Genomic DNA, 20574 nt, shown 5'->3' on the forward strand with positions numbered 1-20574 from the left:
TAAGGTGCCTAGGTCTGTAAGAGAGCTGCGGGGGCCGCTGCTTCACAGGCGCGTAGTGGCTCTCTTTCGTTCCATGCATGACTGCATCTTGCTCTGTGCTTGACCTTGTGCTTGACCTTGCACACACGGTCTTTTAGCCTGTGCGTGGCTGCCCAGTGACGCAAGGCTGCTTCTGCCACCGCGCACGTTCACCTGTCCGATGACGCCCTTTATCGCGTACTCTGTCATGTGGAGCATCTCGCTTCTTGCTACATATATGCCTATGACCAAGGTGAGCAAGATACGGAAAGACGAATCTAGCGTTCTTGAGTAAGATGTAAGGAAAAAGACCTGATACACTAGAGTGATGCGGATAGAATGGCGTTCACTGAGGCCACGACCCTTGGAAACGGGCGTAGCGGGGCTCCCGCAACTTAATGCCACACTCGCATTGCACATGTTGTTCTGGGGTCCCTGATCCGTTAATCGTAAATTAGGTATCCTCTATCTCCTGTAGTCGCCACCCAACGGACACCTTCCGGCCAGGTTTGCCTCGTGTGCTTCATAGACTGGACAGTCACGCTATCTACCTTGGGCAGGACAGACATTTCTGGTGTTAGCATTCAGGTTGCTTGCATAGCGAGAGACTTATCGATCAGCGTCCAGTCATACTCAGCGCGGAGCCGCATATCCTTCCCGCTGCTGTGCTGGCTCGCGTACCTAGACCTAGACGAGCTGGAGTATCTTACCGTACTCACAACAACTCTGGCCAGGTGTGACCACTCCCCACGACAATAGAATAATCGATGAATTAGACTGCGCAGTGTGACCAACATCGTTACAACTGCCCATCGGTGCTGGAGTGCGATACTTAATGATAATGTAAAGTCTCTGGACCATGACCCTCTCATAACAATCACGATCTTGCCACCCGCGCCTGGCAGCCGAGTCTCAGTGGATAACAGCGACTTTATTGCAATATTCCTCGTCGGAGCAAAATGGATCTCCGTCATCCTATACACGATTCGCCGGACCCTGTTGTCCATTCTGTTGCCTTCAGTGAAGATGGCTCCAGGTTCGTATGTGGCATGGAGAACGGAATACGAGGTACGGATTTAGTCTATATAATCAACCCTTCCATCACCCTTACACCTCCGAGAGTGCAACAGGAATGGTAGGTGTCCTCTCAGCAGCTGATCTCCTCTAGTATTCCGCTCCAAGGACTGTGTTCGGACTGTAAAGAAATGTAAGAAGTCACATGATCATGCATGGCTTGCACGAAAGCTCACACTGTATCAGCCCCAGGACTAGGTCGTGGCATCGCCATTGCCGAGACGTTGGATGACCGCCATACTGCCGTAGTAGGAGGTGGCAGGTTACCAAACTCATCGCACACTGAGGTAAACATAGTCTATCTCGCTGCCCTGCGAGTGGACACTGCGGGAAAGCTATACGTCGAAGCCATGCTGACACGATCCAGGTTGAGTTCTGGGATACTCTGGATGATCGCTTATTGGCCCATCTGGATATGTCCGAATCAATACTTGGTATACGTGTCACTGCCAAGTACTTCGTCATTATTCTCGAGGGTAGGGTAGTCTGCATGGACTACGTATACTCAGAACAGGACGCAGCTATCATCCCCGGTGGTGTCAGGGGCATATACGATACAGCACTCAACCCATATGCTCTCTGTTGTATCAGCGGGGATACTCTGGCACTTCCTGGCCTGACCTCTGGTCAAGCTCAGATCGTACACCTGGCAGACAAACGCAAGAGAGTCATACCAGCACATAATTCTGCTCTACGAGCGATAGCTCTCAGCAAAGATGGAGAAGTCTTGGCCACTGCAGGCGAGCAGGTGTGTGACCATTCCAATACTTACTCACACGCGCTAAGTCTCACAGGGCACTCTCATCCGTGTGTTCTCGGTAACGGCGAACATGCAGACTCACGAGTTTCGACGAGGTGTCGAGCGCGCCGTCATCTTCAGTCTCGCAATCTCCCCAAGTAATCGCTTCGTAGCCTCAACATCAGACAAAGGCACGTTACATATCTACGATCTCCGACCGCCTCCAACTGAAGAGGTTCGACCACCTCCCAAGCGTCGAATATCAAATACTCGGCCTGCTGCTGTGCAACGCACCCGGCCCGGCTCGGTCGACTTTGACACGGCATCCATACCATCAGGCTCATCGTCACCAATGCCCGGGACGGGGTTCTACGGTCCCCCGTCTGACCTAGCACATACACCACCTACAGCTGGTCCATCCGTCTTTGCTGCGATAGGACGGCTACCGGGCATGCCCCGCGCATTCTCCGACGCGCGATCCATGACCTCGACACCATATCATCTAGGCAGCGACCCGCAGAATTGGCAAGGTCAGCCAGCCTATAGCGTTACAACCAACCCAGACGGCAACAAACAAAAAGTTGCCAATCCCAACGTTCCCTTACCAGGTCGACCAGATGGCAAACCTCCAAAAGGTATTATAGCTTGGGACCCTCATGCTGACGATCGACGGCTCTGGGTCGTCGGTGGCGGAGCAGACGCCAGGTGGGAGGTATTTGATCTGCTGGAGGATCAGAGCAACCACACGATGAAGGTCGTCAAGGTGGGATTCAGGAAGTACTTGACGAGACAGTTTCCTGAGAAATAGAAAGAGGATAAGATTCGTCCAACCAGGCAATTTCCATCATAATCATCACGAGGACAACATAATTGTCTATCTAGCTTTGTTCTCTGGCATCTTCGACATTCGAAAGCTATGGACAGGATATCCTGTTGTGCGAGTGACAGTGGAGCGAGAAGGTTGCTTACAAATAACCACACGACCTGTCTCGTTGCCCATATATATTCCCAGATAGAGAAATATCCAGAGAGCCCGGGAGAACAGCCAAGCATAATACAGACAGATACACAGAAAATTGAGACTTTTAACCTCCTCTCTCGCGATCAAGCACGACCCTGCTGTTTCTTCAAGATATAAACCCTCGGCTCCAACCTCAAGACGGGCCACAATCCCCTCGTGAACCTCTGCCTCGCAAACGCCGTGACCCGGTTATACGCCTTCAGCAGCGGATTGACCGTCAAGCCAATACCCCTCGGCTGCAAGGGCGCCGCATTCCACCCTTCATCATCGGCTTCGAGTCTAGAAATGCCCACTCCCGCATACGCAGACACGGTATCCAACACCTCCCAGCTCCCGATGACGCGCTCGGGCCTCTCGACAAGGGCATAATCGAATCGATCCCAGAAAGCAGGGTCAAGCAGTCGAGATTCATCTTCTGTCTTGTCGTAGCGCCAGGGCGTCGTCGTGGTGTCTTTTTCCAGGAAGCGCGTGACGCCGGTTTGGCAGGCTAGGTTGTCCATGTAGACTGCGCCTGGCTCGCTGCTTTTGTTGCTGTTGTTGTTGCTGGTGTCGACGATCTCGTGAAGACGCGTCAGGGCTGCGCCGCCGGGGTAGTTGAGCGAGGAAATGTAGAGGAGGCCCATGCTTGCGAGAAAGGAAACCAGGAGGGAAGCGACGAGGAGGACGCTCAGGAGGCGGTAGAGTGCTGTTTTGGATCTTCGCGTCCAGATCCACGATGCGCCTCCTGCGGCGACGGCCGTCAGGCCTGGGACGATGTAGATGATGAAGCGCCATTCCTTGTGGGGCAGGATACTGTAGATTGCCACGAAGGCGAGAAGAGGGGCCAGGATGCTGATGCTTGTCTTGCGGGTTGCGCGAGACGTGAGAGCTGTGGGGATGCAGACGAGGTATGTCATTGGGTTCATGAGGAGACGCGGTATGGCGTTGATGAAGTAAAAGTGCCAGGGGCTGGTGCCCCAATCTGAGGATTTGCCTTGGATCGTGTTGTAGTGGAAGCCAACCCATTCAGGCCATAAGGGGAACTTCTGCCAAAAGAAAGAGTCGACGGATACGGTGATCGTGAGGCCGATTATGGCGCCGAGCAGTCCTGCAGGGATGACTTCTTTGACCAACGACGTTCGTCCCTGGAAAAGTAGATACGCGGTTTGTGTTGCCAACAGGATAGCAATTTCAGATCGGAAGATGACACCCGCAATTGTCAAGAGGACAAGAGCAGAGCTACGACGTCTTGAAGCCTTTTGCGATTTGGATGCAGTGGCTTGTCCTAGGATCAAGTTGCGAAGAGCAATGGTTGCTGTTTACAGATTAGCTGCGACAAGCCACAACGTATGAGGTTTCCTTGAAACAGAAACAGAACTTACTCAGCCCAAAAGCGAACATGTTTGGCAGTGTGCGAGAAGCATAGAACATGACATGGAACTGGGTGGCCTGCAGAAGTATATACCATCTACCTGCCACCTTGCCATAGGCAGTGTCGACAGCTTGCCTGAAGTACCAAAGTGCGACCGTGTTCACTGTACCGAGTGTGACTCGAGCTAAGTGAAAGTAGCGTCAGGAGTGATGATTCAGAAAAACAGACGGAGAAGAGAAGGGAAGCAAGTAGAACAGAATGACATTGTCGAACCTAGTAACTGATACAGATATCGTTCATGAGCCTCCGAGTCAAAGACAGAGCTATAAGGACTCATGAGACCGGCCACTGCAGCAGCGCCAACAAAAGTCCGAGGGACCGGTCCAGGAAAGGTAAAATGATCATAGTTGACTTGCAAGAAACTCGCTACATCTTTGCTCGGTATGCCGTGGGTCGTTATATCATGAATAGCCTGCACATTGAACGACTCCTCGACCTTGGTATAAGGGGCCAAGAAATGATGGAGTTGTATCCAAAAACCGAGAACCAAGGACAGAGCGACATCCCAGGGACCTTTTCCAATTACAACAATTAGCCATAGACTCTCCATATACCATCGAACTATCTCATCCACGTGATATATGTATACCTGTATTTCCCGACATTATAAATAGCCTTGGCGCAGGATAATGTGATACATATGAGCAACCAACAACGACGCCGCCCTTTTGGTATGCCTCACGAAAGTCGCGGAGAAGCGCTGCCTCGCCTGCCGCTCCCCGCGTTGACTTGAGGTGGAAGTTGACAGCTTTGGTCCCAAACAACACCCTGACGTAGATACTGTATATCCCATACATACTCCACCGTACCTTGTTACTCGACTACCTCACCTTCTAATCAACTTCTTGCTTGTCGCCGAAATGTTGTTCTTTGGCCTGGGCGGCTTGTTCTATGGTACCACACTCGTTCACCCAAGCACTCCTATGCGCTCCCTGTACGGCTCTGTATACTGACGGATTCAACCACCAGTCTCCATCCTCCTAATCAATGCAATCGCCATCCTTTCAGAAGACAGATTCCTAGCAAGAAGTGAAACCCCCTACCTACCCACCTACGCCTTACTCCTCCTTCTGCATTACACCCAAACTCCCACTTGGACACTAATGAGTGAAACAGTTGGCTGGGGCTCAACGCAAACAGAAGCCCAATTCGGCGGCGGTCAAGACACGCAGAGCGTCAAAGCCAAAATGATCAATCTGATAGCTTCGGTGCGGACGTTGATGAGGAGTAAGTCTTATCTCTCTCTCTCTCTCTCTCTCTCTCTCTCTCTCTCTCCTTTGCAGTGATCACTTCGTGGAGAAACGAGAGGGAAGAGTAGCGGGAAAGACGACATGCATGAAAATCAGCTAACACCCGCGTGCTCCACCCCAGTACCGCTCATCGGCCTGAATCTGCTCATCATCATATACGAACTGGTGCTGGGATGAAACTCGCAAAAAGAGGCATCGAAACCATAGATATAAAAACAAAACCAAATTCACATTCTCTGTCGCGGCGTGTGTCAAATCGAGTTTCTGGGCTTTTTCTGAAAATTATGATGAGCAAAGCAGCGAAAGGCGTCTTCACGGATGTGGATGGTGGAATTGACCGGACGGCACAGGAACTGGGCATGAGCAGGGGAGTTGAGAGGATTCACTTCTGCGCGAAACATCCGGACCCTGATATGCTTGAAACACCCGATGGGCGAAGACACTTGCGACATAGAGAAGACACCATATCCACAACCCCAACGTAGACAAGGGCAGCATGGACCAGGAACAGAGAAAAAGCACACGCAAGCGATCGAAAAAAGGAGTATGGTTACTAAAATGTATACAGAGCGGGCCCGAAAAAGGAGCCGCATCAACTTTATCCAGAAAGGAAAGAAAAAAGGCGGTATGGCTCCTCTTCTTTTCGCGAAAGGCGCATCGAAGGGGGGTAGCTAGCGTTTCTTGAGCAAAATGGGAATATCACAACAAGCCCTCCTCCGCCCATACGATGCGTGAAACTAAAACCAGAAACAAAAACTTCTCTTTCACAAACCTCTTTGACAGATCTGTCTCCCTCTCTCTCTCCTTCCCATTTGTATAACAACGCCTTGATTTCTTTCCTTCTCGATGATCTCCCATTTGGCAGTAGTTACATGTATGCAAATGTGTTGGTTCCAGAAGCGTGCGTGTCGTCTCCTTGGGATATCCCAGAATATAAACAAACGATGGTATAGAAGAGTGTTTTAAAAAAAAAGGGCGTAAAAGTGTTGCCACATTCGATCAAAGCATTGTTGACTTTTTCCTCCCAAGACTGAACCTAGTCTTTTTGATCTCTTTATCCGGACCTCCCGTTGGCGGGCCATTTGCTGTATCGTCTCCAGTGTGTTCGGAGGGCGTTGGAAGTATACCCATGGTTTCTCGCAGTTCTTTGCCGCTCGATGACCAGAACTTTGGTTTTTGCCGTATGCTGAGAGAGCCGTGCCTAAATCTGTTCAGCCCGGTCGGTTTGTCGGCTGCGCCATTTGACGTGACGACAGGCGAAGCGGGTGCACTGGGTGCACCGTGTTTCGAGACCTCTTCCGCCATGGTGAGCTTACTGGCCTCGATCGCTGCTTTGAGCTCGTCTTCCTGTTTTTTCCAGCGATCACGTCTGGCATCGAGTGCCTCCTTTTGCTTGGTCCGGTTCTGCTTCTCCAGCTCCTTTGCCTGCGCTTTGCGTTCTTTCTCGGCTAGCTTGTCGGCCTTCTTGTCGACCTTGAGCTTCTCGTCTTTCTTCGCCGTCTTCCCAGAAGCTGCCGGTGGCATGAAAGGAGACGAAGGAGTGCTCGAAAGTGGTGGCCGAGGAGCTGACAAGGCTGGAGCGGTAGAAGCGTGTGCGAGTTTCGTAAATTGCGGATCCTTCTCTTCATAGAGAGGATCAGTGGTGTGAGTACTCCGCAATCCGTTACCAAAGTATGCTCCAGATGCGGTCGGTGACCCAGGCTCTGCATTAGCGTGCGACTTTGCAGCTGCTGCGCGACCTTCGGCTTCCATTTCTTTCTGCACGGCTTCATGGGTGGTTTCTTGGTAGAACAGCACATAGGCACAAGCAAGCTGCTTCGCGTCTTGGGCTCCGGTCTTGGGCTCGCCGCCAAAGAAGTTTCTCACGAACTCCTTACTCACAGGCTCGACCAACTCGTCATCGAACATTAGCCAACCCCTGTCCTGGGTTTTGATGATTGAGACATAATGCCCATGATAGGGGCCACCTCCTATGTGTACAACTACTGCATATAACTCATACAGCCTGTCCGGGTCCTCGGCGTCATCTGTCGTGTTGAAAAGGCGTAAATGATAAGGATAGACCACACGATGAAACAACTTTTGTAATCGGCCATAGTCCTCGGTATACTTGAATCTCTTCAGGTGCAGGGCCAGGATCCGCGGCAACCTCTTGATCTTCATCCTCTTCTCAGCCTCTTGAAGACCACCACAGTTGTCACAGTGAAACTTGTTGCGCTCGCACAACATCTCCTCTTCCGAAAACTTACGGAGACATGCTGTCACAGAGGAATGGGCTTCCAAGTCAACGGAAAGATCCATGAACCGCTCGTCTCTTTGCGATGTGTTTTCACAAGTCAAGCACCGCGTCTCGGACGTCAATGTTCCCTCAAACAAGTCATGAACCCAGGCAGTGTTGTTGGACCCGCCAGCAGCGGCGTTCGCTTTGGCCACATGAGCCATTGCATCTGCCATGTTCATGTCGGCGCCGCCATTTTGTATTCCATTCCTCGGCGGACTTGAAGAATTGGACTTTGAGTATTCCTCGACGTTATCCACGACTGAGTTGAGCAGAAGATTAAGGAACTCGTGGGCATCCTGATGCATGGCAGAGCGGAACATCTCGTTCTCTTTCTTTAGGATTTCCAGGAATTTGTGAGGGCTGATGACTCCCGTGCGAGACTGGTGGCCAATGATAGCCTCAAAGATGTCTTTGAGCGATGTGAATAGGGACTCTTCCATGCCGTATGTAGACGAGTTGTTCATCTGCATGTCCAAGACCGGACCTGTCTGCATGGCAATCTTCTTTTTGTATTCCGGCGAATCTTTGTCGTCTGGTTTTTGTGTCTGCGCTTCAAGTGAGTTGGGTGATATAATTGGCCGTCGCGCAGGCGAGTTGGCCGCTTGCGGGCCAGGTGCCATAAAGCCATTTGCGAGATATCCATACTGTGCGCCTGGAGATACGACTGGTTCGTTGGGGGAGAAGGGGTGTGATGTAGTGTCCAGTAGGGGAGGAAAGTTGATGACTTTGTCTCGGAAAGGTGCGGAATAATAGAGACATTGTATGATGGAGTTGCAATAACTGCGTGAGGATGGAAGTCAGTATGGAAGGTTGGCCACGGATAATCCGTCAGGGACTCGTACCATGTGCTACCGTACTGCAATTACCCCAAGCAAGATTTGATCAGCCTCGTGCACTCTTCGCGTACATTCGTCATGTCAGGGTCGGACGTACATTTTCGAAGCCAAAGAATTTATCACTGCCGTCCGGCCTCACAGGACCGGAGACTTCAGACAGGAGCCTCTCGAGAGGGGTAGGTGGGAGCGCATTGGAGTCCTTCTTTGCTGGTGCAGTGCCGATTGACGGACTCGCTGGCGTCTATGTACAATTAGAACAGAATCGTCAGTCGCTCATTCCTACATTGGTCTACTGCTGCGCCTATTGAGACCGTTCAAGCGCGGGCGAGAGTGGGGTAGATCGGGGGAGACTGACAGCATTGCCCTTGAGCTTGCCGAAGAAAGACATTCTACTAGTGTAGGCCGCTCATCAATGCAGGTGAGTGGCGACCAAATGTCGCGGACGCAGGCGCAGTTAGAAATAGGTATGAGTGCGACTGCAGAAGCCGTGGCGTGGGCGGGTGGGTGGCGTGCAAGGCAATTGCGATATAGATGAGATGCCTACGTAGAGATAGATATGGGCCGGTCGGACGGAATATGATGATGCAAGCGTAAGAATTACAATAACGAATGGAGAGCTGGTCTAGGAATTGCAAGGAAGGAAATCAATATGCATAGAACAACATAAAAGACCGGCAAGAAGAGACCACTTTTTACGGCGTACCTTGCCTGGGTTAAGGTACAGATAGGTTTGGGGCGAGGTACGTACAATGCACTGCACACGCCTGTATACGCCTGTACACGGCCGCCCTTATTACTAACCGAGACTCGGACAACCTTGACGACTGCGCGACTCTGCGCTATGACCGTGTGGAGGAGAGTCTAGTCCCTTCCCCTCTGGGAACCTGGGGTAGTCTTGACGAGGGGGGAAGCGCCAATCTGGACACACGCGGCTGGAGTGGCAGTAGGATGGACGGCAGGGGAGCGAGGCTCGGAGGGACCAGAATTGCGCAGACGCTGTGAGGTGTGTGTCGAGTATTCATTGACTGAATCAAAGCATTGTAGAACTTGCTCTTGGACGAAGGAACGTCATGACCGACAAGCGCGACATTTCATATCTAGGAGGCCCCACCTTTGCCTAACAACTCTCGATTACCATCGACTCGCACTCGCTCTGCCCGAACCCGCAAAGACAAGACCGCGACTTCGACACGGCGCAGGGCATCCTTTACACTTTGGAACCGCCGATGGCCCAGGAAGGATTTGGCCGTACCACTTCTCCTTAGACCTTGGCTCTTGTGGGCCTTACGCGGCCGTGTGATTGATCCGTTTGCCGCTCGGGTTTAGGGCTTTCGCCGTCCGGCCACATGGCGTCCATCTCTCATGTCATGCCACGCTACGGTATACCCAATCTTAACTCCGTACTGGTACAGTGAAGAGCAGTAACAGACTTTCATGCACTCCACACGCGCTCGCACGCCGTCCAACTGTTGCAACCACTTAGTACTTTTCAGGGCCGATTTTGCACGTCAACCGTCGATCATGTGCTTCACGTTGCATCGTGGAAGATGTTGGATGTTCATTATTGACGAGAGGCGCAAATGGCATGCAAGTGTGCAGCAGTCAGCAGCCACAATCGAAGTAATTAACGAATGAATATCTGAGGTGCTTGGCTGTGCCTGCCCACCATCGCCAAGGCACTTCGCCTCGTTCCCAATGGCTTCTCTGCAGGGCGAAGTGCTGTTGAATGCAAGGTGCCACATTGCCTCACTTGTCTTATATAGCCATCACATCCCTGCTTGTGAGCTTGTCATGTACAAGCACTGCCAGCCTGGCGAAACCGACAACACCAATGACAACGGCGCAGCTTTGCGACACAAGTCGAATGGGGTACCCTGTTCCATGTGCTCGTCCGGGTGTGCCTTGCTGCTTTTCCGCAATCCTTGAAAGTACAGCGTTTGTGTCCCGTGTGTCAACGTAAGCACCGTGAATTTTCACCTTGCAACACCTCGGTTCTGGACCTGGACCAGGACAAATTGGACTTGTTTTCCGTCAATTGGGTTGGCTTCCGAAACGTAGAGACACAGGCCATTCCTACAATAAATCCATTATCATATGCATGAGCATAACAAGTGACATCTCTAGGTATTGTACTTTGTGAACGGCTTTTGTCGACTCCGTAATATGATCTTGGGACATTTCCGAAGCAGTGCGCATTTCGAGCTATGGTCGGAAGTGAAGTCCAAATATATACATGCGGTCATTGCTCCCCCTCTGAGACCTCTGCGTAGTCTACGGCGGTCTTATTCCTGCTCGTTGGGACGTCGACGTACGGCTCCGTTTGCAATGCGACTATTTCGTCGGCATTGAATGGGTTTGCCTTGATAAAGTTCATCCTAATCTCCGCTGCCTTTCGATCCCATGTCGCTGCTGTTTGCTCGTACACAGCCCGCGCTTCTTCTACTGCACGCTGCGCAGAGGCGCACTTCTCGAGATATGGTTGTTTCTCTTCGTCGCTTGCAACCCGCCAGCGTCGCCCGATCTCAGCACGAACCTCATTCCTTGATGGGGCAATGTCCTCGCTTGTGGTGAGATCTGCCTTGCACTTACTCCATGCATCGGTGGAGAACAGTAGGAATGGATTTACGCCAAGTCGGCCGGGCTTCATGGGTCGTTCACCTATCTCGTGAAGGACCGCAGCAAGAATGGAAGTCTCGTACTCTTCTTCTTGAGTTGCTCTACTGTTGTGTGTCGACCGGTACGGATTTATGTGCCGGGGAGTCGGAACGACTGCGGGAGCTGGCTTTGTTGTTCGACTCTTGAGAGGCGTTCCAGCCGAAGGCGAGGCGGATGCGGTAGAGTGCGCGGATTGGTTTGGCTTTGCTGCATCGGTGGCGACACTTTCCATTGGTTGAACGAGCGGTACTGGTACACCTATTTCTCCGATCATTGAATCGACGACTTCGCCGGCTGCCCTGAGACCAGACAGATAAGCACCATGCACTGTCGCAGGATGAGTGCCACAAGTGGCTTCTCCAGCGAAATGTAGATTGCCCACAGGCGCAGCCATGACATCGTAATCACCAGGGTTCGTGTTTGGACCGACAAATGAAAATGTTCCCCTAGTGAAGGGGTCTCGTTTCCACCTTGAGACGATGACCTCAACAGGTGCAGGAACATGGTGTGGAGAGAATGTCGCCTTCAGTCTTTCCATAATCTCTTGCAGCAGTACGCCAGTGTCTGTGATCTCGACATCATGCGCAGCTCTTCCAGCCATGAGTGCAATAAGCATTGGCCTTCCACTGTTCTTGACGCAGTTCCATAGCAGATAAAATCTGCCTCTTCTCGAAGCATAGTCTGTAGGGTCCATGCTGTTCTTTCTTTCCGCTTCATTGAGCAGTCCAAACATGTCGTATTTCTCATCCCAGAATGATTGTTCGAACACAAGTACGACCTAAATTAACATTTAGCCAAAGTCAAGGCTTCACAGAACATTGCATCCTACCTTGTTTAGAAGCCCAAAGCCCATGCGCTTGATGGCACCCTGCTTCCAATCCGGCAGGGATGGCTCGAACTTGATACTTTCAGCTTTGAGCACGCCGAGCGGCGAAGTGAGCACCACTTTGTCAGCGTGAACAACGTGCCCATCAACACACTCAATAGTCGCCGGACCATCTGGGTCATTCGCGGTATATTTGATTTGCTTCACCGTCGAGTTGAAGCGGACATTAAGGCGAGATGGAAGGCTCAGAAGGCCACGGGGAACTTGTATGTACCCTCCAACGACTTCTGAATGGCGACCCTCAAACTCGTTGCCGCTGTCCTGGTCGTGTCCAGCCAAGCTGAGATTTGACACCATTGCTGCGTTTGCATATTCGAGGTCGGCGTAATGCCAGTTAAGCAGTCGCATATCTTGAGGGGTCAACTCGACAAGATTCTGGTACTGACGTACCGCCTCATCCATTGCCCTGCCCAGTGTCGGATTTGGCGTCCGGGCAACTCTTTTGAGACGCAGCGACTGATTTTTGGATACTCCGGGGCGCAACTGCCATCCCGCTAATTTCACAGCTTGTGCAGCCGTTCTACTAGAACTATTGCCCGCTAAGACTTGTGTCCGTCCTTGGAGTTTTGCGAATCCTGGAGGTACTGCTTGCTGTCTTCCCCGATCGACTGCAGGCGCGTTGTCGGGCTTGCTCACACTAGATCCCATCTTGCTTTCCACCGGATCACGGGCCAAGTCTATGAAGTCCGGCAGTCCCTCCAGAGTTTCAACAGGAGTGGGTTTGACCCGAAAGTCACTCGTGCGCTCGAGTAAATCGTTGTGTATTTTGTTGACGAGCATGTCTCTATCGTGGTCCACAGCTTTTCCATCGCAGTCGTACATTGTGACTTCGTCCCACATTAAGTGGTATCTCAACCCGAGTTGTCCACGAATAATGGCATTTAGTGGGTTTCCATGTTCGAATCCAGTGACAATCTGCGCGCCCATCTCGGCTGTATTCCGTAGTCCATCCGGTAGACTCCCCATGACCTGGCTTCGGAGAGGATGCGAATAAACGCGACCACCGATTCGTTGTCTTCCTTCGAGTACGACGACCTTGGGCGGTAGTTCACCCGAGTCAGTCCAATGATCTCCAAGTTGCGAGAAGAGGGCTTCCAGCTGTCTCGCGCATCCCAAACCAGACATTCCTGCACCGATGACCGCCACAGTCTTCTGTTTGACCGACCTCTTACGTCCGTCTATTGGTGTGACGATCTTTGGGACTTCAACACAGCCAAAATTGATATAGCCGTTCCTGATCAACCACTTGAAAGATATGTACGCAAGGTCGAAGAATCGGGTGTCCTTTGCACAGCCTGCTGCTTCTTCCTTGGTAACACTGACCAGAGGATTTCTGATCCACAATCGCAAGATTCCATTGCGCATATTCAAATAAGTCGTGACTTGTGCTTGAGTGATGTGATCCCTTAGCAGTCTATACTCGCCCGGGTGAAGAGCGTATGGATTTAGTCGCGATGCATTCGCGGCGACAACGCATTGCCGACCATACTCTTCCCATGAGAGGTGATTTGGGATAGAAGCTCTTGGACGCACATCTGTCTTGAGACGGTTGATCTTCGACGCCTTCTTGAGCCTAGGCGTGACTGCTGCGAGAGCGGGAGCTGGAGCTGTTTTCGATTTCTGCTTGATTGTAATAGAAGGTTCGGGATCGAACAAGAGATTCTGACTAGACGAATTCACAATATTGTGGTATACATTTTCGCCTTCAGATAAGCGATTGCTCTCTGGCGAGAGCGCAATGCGCTTGCGAGGCCTATCATCCCCATTGAAAGAAACATGGCTACTCGATGAACTCTCGACAGATTTGAAGGGGCGCTTGCCATCGATGGGCCCGGAAGAGGTCACGGAAGATAGTCCGGTGTCATCGGCGTCGGTAGAACCATATCGTAAGATGCCGTTAACATCGATTTTGCTCATGAAACCACCATGCACATCTGGCACAGTATCAAAAGTATCACTTTCGACCGAAGTCAGACTCGACGTCGAAGTGGCGGGACTGTCGTTACCGATATCTGATGTGGCGACGGTGCCAGGTACATTTGGAAAGGCCAGATGTTGTGCGGTAGCCATTGCGTTGGCAGTCATCCTGCCGAGCAAAAGATTCTTGACTCGTGACTTGATTACTGATTGTGGGCTTGTCTGCTCTTTTTGACGACCATTCGTGGAACATGTGTCCATGCTGATTCTGGCTTGGTCAAGGTAAGATAGAGAAGTGGGTGGCGAAAGGAGTGACTGGGAAGCTCAATGTTGTGCCATCGTAATATCATATTCAGACTTGGCGGGATGTCATGAGGACTCGACTAGTAGTGTATTCGATATGATGTCCAGTTCGCTGGAGTATGTACGAGTCTTCGATGCCATCGGATCTGGCTGGTGGGTCAATTGAAGCCATAGCGGGCGAAGGTTCGCCCTCCGCTTTTCCGTTTTCTGCTTGGCTGCTGTAACCTTCATCCAACCTCACCTCTTCCCGACTCTGCCATTCTGGACGTGTCCTGTGTCTACTCGGCAGCAACCCTTGTCGCTATGGTACGAGACACATTTCTCGAGCCTACAGACATTGTCGTGATGTAGAGAAGCTGTCGTGCGGGCCAATACGTGCCCGTGCTATGTAACCGAGGCGCAGCTCTCTCCGCATTGCCTAGAGATCCGCATCGGATCCTCTTCCAGACGAATCTTCCTGGCCAGCTCTCCTCACAGATAACATACATGGTTCCTGTCCGAGAACATGGCTGCGCTGCCACTTGGCCAGGTTGTCTGCGGTCTGCTCTAGATCATGTTCCGGACAATTCCAGGGACACATGCTCGAAGAGGGCAATCAGCTCCGCCAGGGTGCTTTAATGCTGGAGAATGCTGGGCTGTCCACACTCTGGCTGAAATCTGGTTATTCGATAACTGTCAGACGTCTCTCTGTGGTCTCTCTCAGAAGATGACAGTGGAGTGGTTATCTTGGATTTTGCGATGATAAGAAAGAGGTGTGGCGAAGTTGAGTTGGTGGACTGCTTGCGGCACCATTCTTCTTTAGCAATTTCCCGGCCACATCCAGTGGCCAATGATGGCATGCCACAGGCTACATACGAGACGTTTACGCTGACATTGTTAATTAGAAGCATCATACCACCGAATTAAAAGCTCAGGAATGGTCACATTTATGGCGCAACATGAAGTGCGCTTTGTCGGCGGCGGGTTGCTCGAAATCCAGGAAGCGCTCAGCCTGAAGAAGTGGCAAGCAACACATCTAGCAGTACTCAGGTTGGGCGCTCTGGGGTTTTCGGACTATACAGATATATAGCGATATGCAGCTGCCGGGAGGGGCAAGAGAAAGTGTAGCAAACAGCGAGGCTATAGAAGGCGACCATAAGCACGATTATTTCCATAGGAAAGCCCGCACGATCTACGATGATTGACCATCGTCAGCTCCTGCATTGAATATTGTAAATTACGAATATCCAGAGCATTAGATATGCGCTTGGCAAAAGGTCAGATCAGGACACCGTAGAAGCTACTGTAGAAGAATCTCTCGTATGCGACAGTAGAGAACATAACCATCACATACTGCAGTGACGAACACATTACATTCGCTAGACACCCAAGAAGCAATGTGTGTCATTAGTGCTAGAATGGCATTTAATCCATAATCAGTCTACACGTGACTTCGCGGCCATGTCTGACCGACTTTCGCGACAGTCAACTTGTGTAAATGTCAATAATTACACCGCGCCCAGCTCAGTTCCGTGAGTCGAATAGACTACCGCCTTATCTGTCTTATGAAAATCACCTTACACCATTAGAAAATGACACAAGACCGCAAGTACGCGGCATTGCCGGATCTGGTAGGCCGACACTATATCCTCTTATCTATAGACATCTAACAAAACACCAGGACGAAGCTCCCGACATCTACGAAACCCCGGAACTAGCGGACGACACCTCGACTCTGCAGACCTCGACAGCAGCTCGTTCGCCATCACCCTCAGACTCCGAGAGCTCAGAGGCAGATCCCGCCTCGGGAATCAACAGACACAGGCTCAGACCTCGCGATGCACGCTCACAGTTCCGCTCCTCGCGCGTGGATGCTCGAGAGGTTGATTTCTCGGATCGCGTGAGCAGTAAGAGGCGCGCTTATCGGATCAGCAGTCGACGCGGACGGGCGGGGACGTTGATTGAAGGCAACGAAGACGGGGAAGAGGACTGGGACGGGGAGGACGACGATGAAGACGGCGAGGAGGGACTGGACAGGCGATTGGCGAGGTTGATCAGAGAGGCGCAAGAAGTGCAGTCTGAGCTCGATCGACGGACAACACAAGGACAGAAAGAGGATACCGCACATGAAGAGAGTGAGGACGCTGGAGAAAACGACGACGACGAGGTCTCGGCCAAATTCCAAAAGCTCAATCTCGCGCTCGAAAAGATCCGCTACTCGCAGAAAGACGCCGACTCAGCACACGCCAAACTAGCCAAACAACTAGCACGAGGCGTTCCAGAACAGCAGCAGCAATCAATACCAGAAACGACATCTGAACCAGAAAACACCGAGACCGCTGCAGCCCCTGGACCCGCACCCGCAGACACAACAACCCTGTCCAAAGTCGCAGACTTCGACGCCCGCCTCGCATCCCTCGAGCGCGCCCTGGGCGTGAGCTCCCTAGACGCTCCCTCATCCTCGACCGCCTTCGCCCCCGTAATACCCACTCTGACCCTCCTAGACCGCCAAGTCAACCTCCTGTCCTCGGTGCCATCTCAACCGCATCTGGACGCCATCATCCAGAAACTGCACCTAGCGCAAACCGAGCAGCATCGCGCAGCAGCAGCAGCAAACCGCAACGGAGACGACGCAGACAACATCCACACACCGACCAACACGGCGTCATCGTCGTCGTCGTTGACCGCTGAAGAAATGGCCAAGCTGCGTTCTCTGTACTCCATCTTGCCTCAGCTGAACACCATGGCGCCGACTCTGCCTCCTCTGCTGGCTCGCCTGCGCTCCTTGAGGACAATACACTCGAACGCGGCGGCCGCGAGCCAGACGCTGGATGAGATCGAGAGGAAGCAGGACGAGGCGGATCACGAAATCAAGGAGTGGACTGAGGGCCTGGCGAAAGTGGCTGAGGCGGTCAAGGCTGCCGAGGGGGACATGAAGGAGAGCGTCGGTGCTGTCGATGGCTGGGTCAAGGATCTTGAACAGAGGATTGAGAATTTGGGTTGAAAAGGAAGAAGAGTTTTGTCTTGTGAACTCATTATAGCGGAGATTATACTAATATGTGTGACGCGTACGCTTCGTCAATAAGGAATAGAATAAAAGACACCTCGCTAATTTTGGCTCCGAAACACCAATGTGATGCTGATCATGGTATGCTTGACCATCGTGATGCTTTCCCACTAGTGACTTTTCCCTCTCTCTTTTTCTTATGCCGGACTCCAGAGGGAAAAAACATGTATGTACAACGATGCAGATGAAACAATATTTACAATCGATCATCTTAATGCTTTGACGCAGGAGCGACCTCTTGGGTGCCCATCTCGAGATCCGCTTCCATCGATTGGGGCCTTTCCGCCGCAGTGTGCTGTCTGGCCTCTTTCTCTGCTTGGTCGTCTTTTTCTGCGTCTTTACTGCTCTTCTGCACATCGAGACCTGTCTTCGTCACCTCGTGCTGTCGGCTCAAGGTGTTTTTGCTGATGAACAAAGAAACGATCAGGCCGACCGCGGCGATGCAGACATACATGATCCACATGGGCCGCAGAGACTGCGCGAATTGTGTTCGGGCCACCTCTCGTGGTTCCGGGGGCAGAGAGTCGATGAGTTCGACGTTGGCGCCGGCGCCTCCACCTGTGAGTTTACTGGCTGCTTCGTCTCCTAGTGCTGCGCGCAATGTGTTTGCTCGTTTCTCCATCTCGTTCTGGTAGACTACACCCCCGATGACGACGGAGATGGATGTTGCAAGCTGGCGTACGAAGCCAAATGTCGCCGTGGCTGTGGCGATATCTCTCGGCTGCACCTTCGTTTGAAGCGCGATAAGTGGCGCTTGGAAGTTTGGCCCGATGCCAATACCGAGAATGATCTGGTAGATGATGATTTTCGCCCATCCAGAGTGAGCGTCAAAGTCGACAAACAAGCCCATACCCAACAGCATGAAAGCTAAAAGTTAGATCAGTAAGTGATATGAATGCTTTTGTGAAGAAGGCCACATACCGAATCCGAGCCAGATGGGTGGCAAGTACATTCCCGACTTCCGAATAAAGATGCCGGTAGCCATGCTCGCAAATGAGAGCGCAAGCGCGCTGGGCAAGATGTAGACACCGGAGAGAAGAGGGGTTGCGCCACGCACGGCCTGAAAGTATAGCGGTAGGTAGTATGATGAGGAGATGAAGACGAATCCGTGGATGAAGCAAGCTCCGAAAGATGCGACGTTGGATCGGTACTTGAAGATGCGAAGAGGCATGACCGGGTATTTGGCCACGTACTTTTCATTCAACGCAAAAAGTACCATGGTGAAAATACCAATAATGATCAAACACAACACAGTGGCCGAGTCCCAGGGGTAGGTGACACCACCGTACTCCATTCCAAAGAGGAACATCAACACTCCGCCCACAATCAACAGTGAGCCGAGCCAGTCGATTGCTTTGAGACCTTCAATCAGGGGAGTCTTGGGTGTTTTGAGGTCCAAGAAAAAGAGGATGATCAGGAAAGCAGCACCATCGAGGGGCAAATTGATGTAGAAACACCACCTCCAGGTCACCTTCTCGGTGAATGCACCTCCAACGATCGGACCAACGGCAGAAGCAAAAGCCCAGACCTGAACATATCAGTATGGTTATTCTCACGATGAGCCTGCTTTGACTTACGCCACCGATAATGCCAAAGTATGCACCTCTCCGTCGCATACTGAACAAATCCGAAATACAGATGTTGACAAGGGTGACCAAACCACCACCTCCAATGCCCTGAATGGCACGAGCGGCGATGAGCATGCCTATGCTGTTGGACAACGCTGCGACAAGAGATCCAATTAAAAAGACAGCATTTGCTATCAACAAGATGGGTTTTCTGCCGAAGATATCTGAGATCTTTCCCCACGAAGGGACACTCGCAGCATTTCCTAGTAGGTAGGCGGAACCAATCCAAGTATATCCAGCAGAGGAGTGGAAGTACTCGCTTATAGTAGGCAAAGCTGTCGTGATGATGGTGACGTCCAGAGCGGCCAAGAAGACTGCCATGCCCAATGCAGTCATAATCAGGGCCACACGAGCTCGACCTTGTTCCTCCAAGGGGGTCGAGTCCTTGCGAGTCAATTCTGGCCTTGTCGTGTTTGGTTCGGTGGCGGTGGCATGACTGGACACACTCGAAGCATCACTGATCTCCTCCTTTGGCTCTCGCGTCTCATTGACAGGGACAGCATCTGTATTCGCAGCTGCTGGGCCAGCCTCGGCAGCAGCTTCAGCACGCTGAGTCTCTCTGCCGGCTGCTGTCTCGTCGGTGCCTTCACCGGCAACATACATGGTGACTGGGGTCTATCGGCAATAAGACACTTTCAAGAGTTCAATAAACAGGGGGACTAGATGCTTGATTTCCACGCAATCAGAAGAGTAGTCTTATGCAGCTGCAATATAGTCATGGACAGAATGAGATAAGGATAGTATTATATGCTGCATAGGCAAGTCGAGTGAAGGCGAGAGCCAACAAGTATACGGAACATTACAGGTTTAGACGTGATGTCGACATTCTCAAATCAGCGGCGCGAGGATGGTAACGGACATTAATAACACCGAATCTCCGAGAGCAACTCGAGGATAAACGGCCTGCCCCATCCGCGAAGGGCGAGGTTGACTCACAAGAATCGCTCTGTTAGAGTTCGCTGCTGCCACCTTCCAATGTTAATCGTGCAATTCCTACGGAGATAGATTAGGGTTTTCTTCCGGCGACCGAAAGCAGCTTCCGCCGAGCGATTCGGCCGCCTGGCCGGTCTCGATCGTATGATATGTGTAATGACACATGGTCACGGTACGGACGTACCTGCCCAGCACACGCATCGCAATGTGCAGAAGAAGCGACTGTGTTAGTACAGAACGTGCCTCATGCTACGTGGCGCTCTCGAACGTGACGGAGTATGGAGGCTATAAATTCTTTATCTCTGTATAGTCCCCGCATGCAAAGCACGTGGATCTTGTTGGCAGCTCGAGATCTAGATACCTTACCTTATCAAGCGTCGACCCCAAGTCTTGTCGAGAAGCTTAAAGTTTCTTTCAAAATCAGGTACTCCACGCTCACAAGTGAAGTCTATAAGTACCTATTGCTATCTCGTTCTTGCGCGGGGCATCAAATTGCATCCTCCATGATTGCATGCATTTTGCGACTCCGGTCATGCCTTTGTGAACTCAGCGACGTGGACCTCCACTCCTGGACAG

At 51.7% G+C, this 20574-nt stretch overlaps 7 protein-coding genes across 9 annotated transcripts; 3 read left to right on the plus strand and 4 right to left on the minus strand.

Annotated features, from left to right (window-relative positions):
- Positions 1 to 977: 977 nt before the first annotated feature.
- On the plus strand, positions 978 to 2639 carry AAFC00_000948 (uncharacterized protein; the record flags this gene model as incomplete). Its single annotated transcript, XM_069347686.1, has 5 exons — positions 978 to 1086; positions 1187 to 1225; positions 1279 to 1379; positions 1460 to 1840; positions 1887 to 2639. 5 exons carry the CDS (start codon positions 978 to 980, stop codon positions 2637 to 2639), a joined length of 1383 nt encoding a protein of 460 aa, XP_069203536.1.
- A 296-nt stretch (positions 2640 to 2935) lies between these two features.
- On the minus strand, positions 2936 to 4868 carry AAFC00_000949 (uncharacterized protein; the record flags this gene model as incomplete). 2 transcript variants are annotated; one of them, XM_069347687.1, is made up of 4 exons in its annotated part: positions 2936 to 4146; positions 4214 to 4387; positions 4477 to 4776; positions 4853 to 4868. In XM_069347687.1, the coding sequence occupies 4 exons, from the start codon at positions 4866 to 4868 to the stop codon at positions 2936 to 2938; spliced, it is 1701 nt and encodes a 566-aa protein (XP_069203537.1). The 2 variants fall into 2 exon arrangements, with proteins under 2 accessions (XP_069203537.1, XP_069203538.1); XM_069347688.1 differs by lacking the exon at positions 4853 to 4868 and having other exon boundaries at positions 4477 to 4540.
- A 255-nt stretch (positions 4869 to 5123) lies between these two features.
- AAFC00_000950 (uncharacterized protein) lies at positions 5124 to 5690 on the plus strand (the record flags this gene model as incomplete). Its single annotated transcript, XM_069340072.1, has 4 exons — positions 5124 to 5157; positions 5233 to 5292; positions 5380 to 5490; positions 5635 to 5690. The coding sequence occupies 4 exons, from the start codon at positions 5124 to 5126 to the stop codon at positions 5688 to 5690; spliced, it is 261 nt and encodes an 86-aa protein (XP_069203539.1).
- An 822-nt stretch (positions 5691 to 6512) lies between these two features.
- Positions 6513 to 9018, minus strand: AAFC00_000951 (uncharacterized protein; the record flags this gene model as incomplete). The annotated part of the gene is made up of 4 exons (XM_069340073.1): positions 6513 to 8574; positions 8637 to 8650; positions 8728 to 8871; positions 8986 to 9018. The coding sequence occupies 4 exons, from the start codon at positions 9016 to 9018 to the stop codon at positions 6513 to 6515; spliced, it is 2253 nt and encodes a 750-aa protein (XP_069203540.1).
- A 1851-nt stretch (positions 9019 to 10869) lies between these two features.
- AAFC00_000952 (uncharacterized protein) lies at positions 10870 to 14256 on the minus strand (the record flags this gene model as incomplete). 2 transcript variants are annotated; one of them, XM_069340074.1, is made up of 2 exons in its annotated part: positions 10870 to 12063; positions 12115 to 14256. In XM_069340074.1, 2 exons carry the CDS (start codon positions 14254 to 14256, stop codon positions 10870 to 10872), a joined length of 3336 nt encoding a protein of 1111 aa, XP_069203541.1. The 2 variants fall into 2 exon arrangements, with proteins under 2 accessions (XP_069203541.1, XP_069203542.1); XM_069340075.1 differs by having other exon boundaries at positions 12115 to 14241.
- A 1706-nt stretch (positions 14257 to 15962) lies between these two features.
- AAFC00_000953 (uncharacterized protein) lies at positions 15963 to 17374 on the plus strand (the record flags this gene model as incomplete). Its single annotated transcript, XM_069340076.1, has 2 exons — positions 15963 to 16001; positions 16052 to 17374. 2 exons carry the CDS (start codon positions 15963 to 15965, stop codon positions 17372 to 17374), a joined length of 1362 nt encoding a protein of 453 aa, XP_069203543.1.
- Positions 17375 to 17648: 274 nt separating this feature from the next.
- Positions 17649 to 19668, minus strand: AAFC00_000954 (uncharacterized protein; the record flags this gene model as incomplete). Its single annotated transcript, XM_069340077.1, has 3 exons — positions 17649 to 18304; positions 18359 to 18965; positions 19015 to 19668. 3 exons carry the CDS (start codon positions 19666 to 19668, stop codon positions 17649 to 17651), a joined length of 1917 nt encoding a protein of 638 aa, XP_069203544.1.
- Between the last annotated feature and the right edge of the window lie 906 nt (positions 19669 to 20574).

This window comes from Neodothiora populina, assembly GCF_041146345.1.
Source record: "Neodothiora populina strain CPC 39397 chromosome Unknown canker_contig_12, whole genome shotgun sequence".
Taxonomy (NCBI): domain Eukaryota; kingdom Fungi; phylum Ascomycota; class Dothideomycetes; order Dothideales; family Dothioraceae; genus Neodothiora; species Neodothiora populina.